At 30.9% G+C, this 11,017-nt stretch overlaps 1 protein-coding gene across 2 annotated transcripts in view; it reads right to left on the bottom strand.

Moving 5' to 3' along the window:
- Positions 1-11,017, bottom strand: part of LOC134688286 (coatomer subunit beta-like) — a 30,227-nt gene continuing 19,210 nt past the window's right edge. For both annotated transcript variants that reach the window (XM_063548844.1, XM_063548843.1), the window contains exons 9-22: positions 10,373-10,480; positions 9,884-10,027; positions 9,278-9,423; positions 8,885-8,981; positions 8,145-8,302; positions 7,798-7,918; positions 7,365-7,436; positions 6,780-6,935; positions 6,235-6,324; positions 5,571-5,802; positions 5,217-5,336; positions 2,598-2,833; positions 1,753-1,908; positions 1-370 (exon numbers count right to left, since the gene is read on the bottom strand). In XM_063548844.1, coding sequence (XP_063404914.1) covers positions 293-370; positions 1,753-1,908; positions 2,598-2,833; positions 5,217-5,336; positions 5,571-5,802; positions 6,235-6,324; positions 6,780-6,935; positions 7,365-7,436; positions 7,798-7,918; positions 8,145-8,302; positions 8,885-8,981; positions 9,278-9,423; positions 9,884-10,027; positions 10,373-10,480 — 1,914 coding nt within the window. In that variant the 3' untranslated portion in view covers positions 1-292. The remainder of the gene's footprint in view (positions 371-1,752; positions 1,909-2,597; positions 2,834-5,216; positions 5,337-5,570; positions 5,803-6,234; positions 6,325-6,779; positions 6,936-7,364; positions 7,437-7,797; positions 7,919-8,144; positions 8,303-8,884; positions 8,982-9,277; positions 9,424-9,883; positions 10,028-10,372; positions 10,481-11,017) is intronic.

Genomic DNA, 11,017 nt, shown 5'->3' with positions numbered 1-11,017 from the left:
TAACGTGGTTAGAATTTATTTGAATGAAGTGACAAAAGTTTTCAAGATTGATAACATCAACACATAAGCTTTACAATATAGAAGAATATATAAAACTCCAAATAAGGTCTACTGACTTCAGCAAAGATTTTGAAATTAAATAAACATCTTTTTTACCATAATTCTCTTAAATATGTTTTAAATAATTTGACAAATATAAATTATTTTTTTCATTGAATACACACAAACACAGTTTATTTTTAAAGTCATATAATATATTATTTTGTCTGTTCAATAAGTTCTAGATTTCAGTTTATTTTGCTACTGCAGTCATTTTGGCTCCAGATTTCTGTGACAGGTTGATCTTATCACCCATGCTTAATGCCATACCCTGAAATAGAAAGGCAAACAATTCAGAATATTTAGATTGCAAACTTTTTTTTATTATCTTAATCCTTAATTAATGCTATACCAACTGTCATGTAAACTAGTGAATATAACAAAATTAATGAAATATGTTGCACTTATATTTCTATTAGTTCATTAGAGTTTATAAATTATTCTAACATGACGTCCTTCAAACACTTTTAGTAAAATATGAATATATTGATAAGGCTGTTCCGATCGCACTCCCACGTAATAAGTTTGTTTATGAATGAGATACCTGACGTCATAATACGATGACGTCAGAATATAAGCATTTTACAGGAAAATACACGCTTGTGAAACCGAAAATCATCACAACATTGAAACGTAAACAATCGATGCTAAATTGTTGTATAAGCCATTTTTTTATACAAATAAAACATATTAGTGAATTATCATTTAAATTCATCCAAAATTTTCTAAATACGCTTTTGTAAATAGTTTAAGCATGTCACTAATTTGTTTGCTCCGTTCTTTTACGCCATTTCAAAAGTGTGTTTATTTATGGAAACAGCAAATATTTGCCTCCTATCTAGAGCGCTTCGATCCAAAAGAATTGATGTATTTGTCCTATTAGAATCGAAATAATTCATGGGGGCTTGAATATATCTAGATTTTACCACAGGTTGTCCCTTTAAGAAGTTACTGTACCCCTCGCTGTTGCTCAGGGTAAAATATTGGTCATAAAGGGCCAACCTGTGGTAAATTCACAATATATTCAAGCCCCCATGAATTATTTCTTAATTAATACACATGATAAAACACTAAAATCTTTGTTTATTCCATTTCACACTCATTAACACAATACATTATACAAATAATCTATCTGCTACTATTGATATTATACCTATACAGATGTATGTAGTTTTTGCTAGAGAATTGTTTAAAGCTTATAATAACAATTGTTATAGGTAAACCCAAACGATATCAGAGTCTTTTCAGAGAATTATGAACAAATTTGGGTTGAAGTTACATAAACAACTAGCAAAAATTGGCCAGTCTGCAATGACACTATAAGGTTAAATTCCCAGTACAAAAAAATAATTTATGACCTTGCTGTTTGGTGTGATGTGAACAAAGGCTCTGTGTTGAAGACTGTACTTTGACCTATAATGGTTTATTTTTATAAATAGTGACTTGGATGGAAGTTGTCTCATTGGCACCCATACTACATTTTTATATCTATTGATATGACTTGGTTAAATTTGACCTCTAACCTGTATAAATGCAATGTAAACTGTTTGGCGATGGTAAAAGAGCCTGATAGTGAAATCTAGTTCTTATAAAGGTTTCCAGTACACTATATATTTCTGTCGGAGCAACTTGTAAATCTACACTAGTACCTACCTGGCTTTTAGCTCTGATCCTGATATGTCCCTGGACAGGTGCAGTTGGTGGTAGATGGACTGGTTTCTCAATACTCAAATTAGCAAGGACATCTTCACCAAAAATAGACTTGGCATACAAGTTGGCTGCCATGAAGCCACATTCTCCTGATAAAGCCTGAAATGGGAAATACAATAGTTTAAAATCCAGTTTGAGGGAAAAAATATAGAAATTATTGGTGATAACATTAGCAGTACCGCATACCCTTTTCCAATATTATCTCCTGAATCTTCACAGCTTTTGAGAAATAGAAATAGAAATTTGTTTGTAAATCAAAATGAAATTTTTTTTTTTTTCAACTTAAATTCAAATACCAGGTATGCCCTTTTGGCAATTTAATTAAATAATAAAAACTTTTAAAACATTTAAATTCAAACTAAAAAAGAAATGTAAAATAATGCATTATTAAATCCAATACTAGTAAACTTTAAAATTTGATTGTGTTGATATAAGACAGTATAAAAAATATGTTATAAAAATTGAAATGCAAAGCAGTTACATTTGGTTCTACTTGAAATTTTCTTTACTTATTTGTTCATAAGATTTGTTCAGTGCTTTAAATGCTTATTTGTATTCACAATTTGTACAGTGTTTCAAATGCTACCAGCTATTTACACTTTTATACTTTTCGATAGCAGTTGTTATATTAATATTTGTTGTATATTTGAGAGAAAAAATTTATGTGATTGTTTACTTTCAGCAGGCAATATCATGCAGATAAGAAAATGAAAATAAATGAAAGAGCTTTAACCTATAATTATTTTTAACATGATCAAAGTGAAAATCAAATATAACATAGCACTCACCTTATCTGGTGTTAAACATTTCATGTTAGTACACTTTATGACATGTTGAAGGAAAATTTGTAAATCAGATATATTGGTGTTGACAGCCACTTTGTTTTCCCATTCAAACTCTGCCCACATCTGTCTGAACTCTCCATCATTACATGAGGCAGGGACAATGTAGTCCATGATGTCAATATGGATATCATTCAGGACAACACAGTTACGGTCACTGGCAGCTCCACTAACATCATACACTGTAGGATAAAAGATAAAGAAATATGATGAACGATGCAAGAAACTAGAATGGTAAAAGTGACGCTGTCCAAATTCAAACTTAATCTGTGATTTGTGGTAATCAGCATTGTATATAAATCTTATAACATTTGATTGAGGCAAACTTAAGTTAAGAGGACGGAAATCAATTTTGGACTTACACGGACAAGTGTAAAACTTATTGCCCCCTCCAATACGGCGTTGGCATTAAAAACCAGATGCTCCGCAGGGGGTAGCTTTATACGACCGCAGAGGTTGAACCCTGAACAGTTGGGGCAAGTATGGACACAACATTCAAGCTGGATTCAGCTCTAAATTTGGATTGTGATTAAATAGTTGACACAGCATAGGTTTCTGACACAGAATGAATGTGTTCTAATGAACTTAAAATTTTTGTTTTCTCTTAGAGCAATTCACTATGCTGTTGAATATTAATCCTCTCAAAAAAATGTTTGAAGACATTTTCTTTTTATTTATGAAATTTCAAATGAGAAAAATTGAACCCAATTTTTTAATCACATCCCCCTTTCCCTTATTCCAAAACTAATCTCAATTAAATTTTTCTAATGGAGTTTGCAACAATAACTACTCATTTAAATACATCATAAAATATTAAGATGTAAAAAAACTGCTTGTTATCACTGAATGGTAAAGATTATTTAAATTTATCAGTTGGTAGTAAAAAGTGAATATACATTGTATATTGTATATAACAAAGATTTAAGTTGATTCTGGACAAAGAAAGATAACTCCCATTAAAAAAAATTCTTGCAATAAGATATTTCTTGCTTACTATTCTGGACAAAGAAAGATAACTCTAATTAAAAAAAAAATTTGCTATTTCACAATATTGTGAAATTAGATATTTCTTGCCATTGTACAATACTGTGCAATTGAAAAGATTTGCTATTGCACAATACTTAATATAATAATTTTAGATCCTGATTTGGACCAACTTGAAAACTGGGCCCATAATCAAAAATCTAAGTACATGTTTAGATTCAGCATATCAAAGAGGCCCAAGAATTTAATTTTTGTTAAAATCAAACTTAGTTTAATTATGGACCCTTTAGACCTTAATGTAGGCCAATTTGAAAACGGGACCAAAAATGAAGAATCTACATACACAGTTAGATTTGGCATATCTAAGAACCCCATTTATTCAATTTTTGATGTAATCAAATAAAGTTTAATTTTGGACCCAGATTTGGACCAACTTGAAAACTGGGCCAATAATCAAGAATCAATGTACATTTTTAGATTCAACATATCAAAGAACCCAACCGATTCATTTTTTGTCAAAATCAAACTAAGTTTAATTTTGGACCCTTTGGACCTTAATGTAGACCAATTTGAAAACATGACCAAAAGTTAAGAATCTACATACACAGTTAGATTCGGCATATCAAAGAACCCCAATTATTAAATTTTGATGAAATCAAACAAAGTTTAATTTTGGACCCTTTGGACCCCTTTTTCCTAAACTGTTGGGACCAAAACTGCCAAAATCAATACCAACCTTCCTTTTATGGTCATAAACCTTGTGTTTAAATTTCAAAGATTTCTATTAATGTTATGTTGCGAAAACCAAGAAAAATGCTTATTTGGGTCCCTTTTTGGCCCCTAATTCCTAAACTGTTGGGACCTAAACTCCCAAAATCAATACCAATCTTCCTTTTGTGGTCATAAACATTGTGTTTAAATTTCATTGATTTCTATTTACTTAAACTAAAGTTATTGTGAGAAAACCAAGAATAATGCTTATTTCGGCCCTTTTTTGGCCCCTTATTCCTAAACTGTTGAAACCAAAACTCCCAAAATCAATCCCAACCTTTCTTTTGTGGTCATAAACCTTGTGTCAAAATTTCATAGATTTCTATTGACTTAAACTAAAGTTATAGTGCGAAAACCAAGAAAATGCTTATTTGGGCCCTTTTTGGCCCCTATTTCCTAAAATGTTGGGACCAAAACTCCCAAAATCAATACCAACCTTCCTTTTATGGTCATATACCTTGTGTTAAAATTTCATAGATTTCTATTCACTTTTACTAAAGTTAGAGTGTGAAAACTAAAAGTATTCGGACGACGACGACGCCAACGTGATAGCAATATACGACGAAATTTTTTTCAAAATTTGCGGTCGTATAAAAAATGTTTGGCGATCCAAGCAATTTAAAATGCGCAAAACCAACCTGCAGTTGTATAAATCCTTTGGTCTATAGTGAATAGTTGTCTCATTGGCAAGCATACAACATATTTATACTTTATACTCTATATATATTGTTTTAATTGATGAATACTCATTAAAGAATTATTCAATAAAATCCTTTAAATGACCTAGACATACTATTCTATAATTCTTACCTATATTTCCAAATATGATACCATTCTCTGTAGAAGCTACTTTAACATTAGCCTTGATATTACAGAAGTCATGTGGAGCTAACATCAAAGGTGATGGCTTCTCTACCAACTTCAGGTCACCTGTTAACAGAAATAAATTATAAATAAATAATAAGAAACGCAAACGATAAATCATAAGAGTGCTCTTATTAAACAAAATCTTAAAAAAATAATATGGAAAAAAAAAGTTTGAAAGCAACAATTTATTTTTTGGCGAAATCCTACTTTTTAGTAAAACTAATGATTTTTATTGGAATATTTCAAGTATTTTTCTTTATATTATGGAATTCTTTTCTGTTTTTCTTATGAACTTACCAAGTGTAGCTAGTTCAAGGGTAAGGTTCTGTAATGTATCAGATGTCTGGTTAACAATCAGGACATCCAGAACAATATCAAACTGGTTCACATTCACATAGGCTTCAGCATAGACAGGGTCAGAGAAACCAGTCAGCTGGGTGACTTTGTTTAGTTTAGAGGCTCCTATAGGATCTGCATCCTTCTTACTGCTCATTCCTAAGGCTTGGGAGAGGGTTAGCTCAAACATGTTCTACAATGTCAAAGGTTTTATTCATTTATATTTTTCAAAACTCTCAGTAATGATATTTCAGTAACAAGTATTCAATAAACTGGAAGTTGATTAACCTTGGATGTAGAAAAGGAATCACCTGAAACGCATGCTCATGTGAAACTCTGATTCTAACTTCTGAGAGTTGACATGGATGGTCATTTCTTGTAGAAATATACATGAATTCAATAAACATGATGAGAAATGGATGTGAAAACATATAACATGCTCAAATGAGGTTTTTTGATATGAAATTTTAGGTAGCTCTGATTTGTAATGCCTGAGAAAATTGCAATGAAAATTTCATGAGACTGAAAAGACATAAATCAGAATACCTTTTTCCCTCTACAATGAGGTCACTATTAAATTCAAGTGACTTTTCTAATTATAAATGTCAAAACAAACTGTACACACCTCTGTAGCTCCCAGTTCACTCTTGTTGATCAACTGATTAAAGGCAATAGGATCATCAGCTTGTACTTTAACAGCTTTCCTTTCAGAGGCCTGAAAATACAATGCATAGTTTTTACAATAAATACAGTTAGTTTCTTTCAATTTAGTATATGAGATCAAAAGAACTTTTTAAAAATTTATCTCATATAGAGGTTAGCTGAAATTTATAATGACTTGCATGCAGTTGCAGAGATTATAATTATTAAGTATGTGGATAACTGTTGTGGTTTGAAAACAATCCAGTTTCAACTAATATTTTCTTTCACGGTTTAATAAAAAAAACTTTGTGAAGGATTTAACTTTAAATCCAAGGGTACAAAGTTACACTAAAACATCAAACTAGTTGAGCATATAAATATATAAAGGTGGCATTTCTTCTTCAATTAATCTAAGTTAGCTTATAAATTATGTCAATCATTATAACGTTTAAATTTAAAAATGCTTGTTACTTGTCACAATTAAAAGTTTTTTATCCATAAAATTATCAACAAATTTATGAATCTTACTTTTTGTAATTCTTTCTCCTCCTCAACTTTAGAGGCCAACATCAAAGATAGTGACTCTCTACAGCCGTCATTAAATATCTCTTTCATTAGAGAACTCCTCTCTGCTAGTACTCTTAAACAGGTAGCAATACGATCTACATCGTCATCTGTCATTGGCTGAAACAAGGAGATATATCATCTATATCAACCAGTCAATAACATGCCATTGATTTCAGTTGTTTAAAGAAAAACTTTCCATAATTAAAATATCTTATCAGTAATCCTTGGTGAATTAAATTTAAGACAAAAGACAAGAAACATATTTACACTATAGGTATTTGGCTGAATTTTGTCTCAAAATGACCTTAAATCTGCCCTGAATAACCTTTAGACGTCAAGCAACAATCACTTTTTTATTGTGAATTGTGATGCCATAGTTTAAGGGAACCTGTGTGATTTTTTTAATGGGAGACAAATTTGTTTACCAGTTAAATAATATCTGAAAAAGTGATATAATAATAACAGTCAGGACAGATATATTGGCACAAAATTTTCAAATCTCTATTCCTTGCATAGGATTAATCCCTAAAATATTCTATACTGTACCTTTGTTGGTAGTCCAGATTTGCCAAAATGTATGATGGATGCCATTATCAACATAGCCTCTGCTACAAATGACTGCAAAAGATTATGTTATAAATCAGGTTATAACTAGGAAAGTATTTACTATAGACTTTTAATATTCATTATTTATTATTTAGCAATAAATCTTTTGTGTGATTTGTGTTAACTGTTTATTTCCTTCATTAAGATGTATTGAATTCAATAACTAATGTCATATTAAACTGTGTTAAAAGACTATCAAGAAACAATAAAAATATATACTGGAATACTGCATTATCCCACTTAAAAGTAGTGTAAAACAAAATTAACGAAACAAAACAAAACAAACAACACCCCCTAAAACTAGACAGTAAACAATAATGAAATTTTGAAGTGCCTCCTCTTGCAATTCATATTAATCCATTAAATTACTTACATTTTGTCTCTTGACATTTTCAGTACACTCTATAAATCTAAGAGCAAGTTTGGTAAGGGTAGTGGCTAGAGCTGCTCCTGCAAAGAATTCTCCGTCCATCAGATATTGCCTCATTGGTGGTCTGTAAAGAGATGTCAGGTATAACATTATGAAATTACACGAAAACACGAACAGTATCCATACCAAATGTCATGTTCTAAATAGCCCAGATTTCAACTATATAAAAAACCAAATTAAATAATTTAGTCATTGTACAAATAAATATAAAGCATAGAAAGGAAAATTATTAAACCATTTTATGTGTTTAAAAATTGTATAATCATTATATAAAAATAAATCAAGCCTACCTTTCTTCCTTCTTAGAAACAGTAGTAGAACTGAATGCACTCTGAGTAGCGTAAGTGCCGTCTGCTGTTACTAACTTCTGAACAGAACCAGTGGACTGCATCTCATCTTCATCTACCTCGCCAGCAGCTTTCTTAATCTCATCATCAACAATAGGTATCTAAAACATGTCAATGTTATGTGAAAGAATACTGTAGATTCATTATTTGTTGGATGCCGAATTTCATGGATCTCTTAGGTTTAAGTTAACCATTAAATTAATTGTTCAATGAGGTAAACATTTTCTGTAGGATTCAATGCAGATTTTGCCAAAACCACTGATCATTCTATGCATGAAAATTGATGCCAAGGATAATTAATGAATCTACAGAACATGTAGTCAATTTAAAAATATCCAGAGGCCGATAAAATTCACTCCTTAATTTTCTATATTTGTCTTGAATATTTTTATTTAAATTTTGTTGCCCCTCATTCGCATATAACTTCCAAAAATCTGAAACAAGTAGCATATTTTACTAATACTGACAAGTTGTATCTCAACTTTCCATTTAATACACTCAATAACCTAAGAAAAAACATGGTCTTTTTGAGATCATGCATAGTTGAGTAGAGTTAACTTTTATGAATTCTTAGGAGGAGAATTTGAGCGCTATTGATCATAAAGACTGTAATGGTTGCATATCTGTGGGCGTCTTATGGCATAAGGTTTTTTGTGTACACATATATTTCCAAGCTGACCTACCTCACCAAGAGACTGTCTTATCAAGGTCATCACACTTTGTATATCTTCAGAGTTGGTGCAGTACTCTCCAAGGATCCATAAAGCTGCTCTGTGTATTCTATTGAAAATATGGTCATTAGACATTTAGTATAATAAATGTTATAGATTTAGAATATTAAATGTGATGTTTAAAAAAAATCATTAGTCAATTTGAAATTACTTTTTTTATCAAATAAAATAATGTATTAATCACACTTGAACTTTACTTATCAACAACAGAATTCCATCAGTTAATAGTGAAAATAACTTTTTCTTATTTGTTTATGTGATTTTAATACCTTTATTGTCCTTAAAGATTTTATATATCACAAGTTTTAACAACCTATAGGTATGAGGAGAATAACAAAATCTTACTTCAATGCTTTGACAGATGGGAAAACCTCTAGGAGTTTACTGTTGATGACTGGTCTAAGAGATTCAAATCTCTGAATGGCTTCTCTTACAAATACAAGTACATCAAGGGCAGCTAACTCATTTTGATCACACAGAAATTCAATCAACTGAAAGTACATTTAAGGTGTTATGTTAAACTCATGGCCATTCAATTAATGATAATATCATCCCATGTAAGTTCTTTTCAATATAGAATTAGAAAGAATATATGTTTTCTTTTAAAAGTTGATTTTGTATTTAAAAAAGATTTTTTTCCCCAAATGGTATATAGGAATAGATAGTCTTTGAACCAGACAAGGCCCACCTCCTGTTGCAGGATTATCTTGATGTATTCAAGACCCATTGGTGGCGTTCCCGTTATCTGCTCTTTAGTCAGCATGTTGTATATTTGACATATTCCCCATTTCCATTCTCAATTATATTTTCAACTTTACCACATATTGCATTTAAATATTGTTAAATGGAATCTAAAATATATAGTCTTTTCTACTTTAACACATATTTTAATAATAATTTTGGATAAACACATCAATGATTCAATATTTCATACTTTTATATTTGACTTACCACAGGTATAATAGTGATAGCTATATCTGGGAACTTGATGCTACATTGATGAAGTGTTCTGACCAGGATTTGACGATATTTCCCTGTATCTTCATGTTCTACATTGTTGGTTTTCACAACTTCTTTTTTCAAAACCAAGACCATCTACAATATTGAAAGTTGTTAATGATTCATTTAATTTTATCTGCAATGATAAAGTTCTTTTTCATTCCTTTTACATGAATTTCCTCAGCAATTTTCCTGCGATATTGAATTATATCAATAAAGCAATTACAGAAATAAGTCATAAATAACTTCGACAATACCAATTTTCATCGATTGAGCAAATTTTTTTTATTTTCTTTTAACATACAAAATTCCTTGTTCACTTGCACCTACGAAATCCAGATAATTAAGTATCCCACAAATTATAATGAATCCACAGAATTATCTTATCAATGAAGATACTTCTAACTTTGTATTTATTATTGATTATCTCCCTTGACCTACCTCTTCGATATTTCTGGAGGTTACCAGATCCAATGCCAAGCCCAATGTTTTCTTCCTGACTTCCAAATCTGGTGCACTCAATACTCTCAGTATATCCATTACTAATTCCTGAAAGAAACAATTTATATGAGTGTTGTGAATGTGACTTTGTCTTCATGTCGGTAATGTCGCAAACAGTGTTAACGTTGTTTCCCGTATTTTTGACGTTGTGTGATAGTGACGTGAGAGAGGGAGAGATGTGTTGCCGGATGGACAAGATAGCTGAATGTTTGTACTATCGGAGTGTATGCCGTGTATTTTGTATTTTATGTAACGTCTGTATAGTACATGTCATACATGTAATGTGAAAAAATCATCAGGACTGATATTTTCTACAAATATGGTGTTTACTTATAAATTATGAACGCTCGGAATTTTACGTTTACAACATTGGTGGCAGCGAACAGAAACGGATCTACGCAAACAGATGATTTATATTTTTATACAGACGGAATGCATTTAAAGAGGGGAGGAAATATGAAATTAAACAATGAAGGTACCGTTTATTCTACAATACGATTGTGACCAAATGTACATTACAACAGAAGGAAGATACGGCACTGCCATGGACTATGAAATTTCACCATTTCAAAATTGATATTGGAA

The sequence above is a fragment of the Mytilus trossulus genome, chromosome 10, assembly GCF_036588685.1.
Source record: "Mytilus trossulus isolate FHL-02 chromosome 10, PNRI_Mtr1.1.1.hap1, whole genome shotgun sequence".
In the NCBI taxonomy this organism is placed as follows: Eukaryota; Metazoa; Mollusca; class Bivalvia; order Mytilida; family Mytilidae; genus Mytilus; species Mytilus trossulus.
The sequence above is the reverse complement of the archived record's forward strand: the minus strand, read 5'-3'. Positions and strand labels throughout refer to the sequence as shown.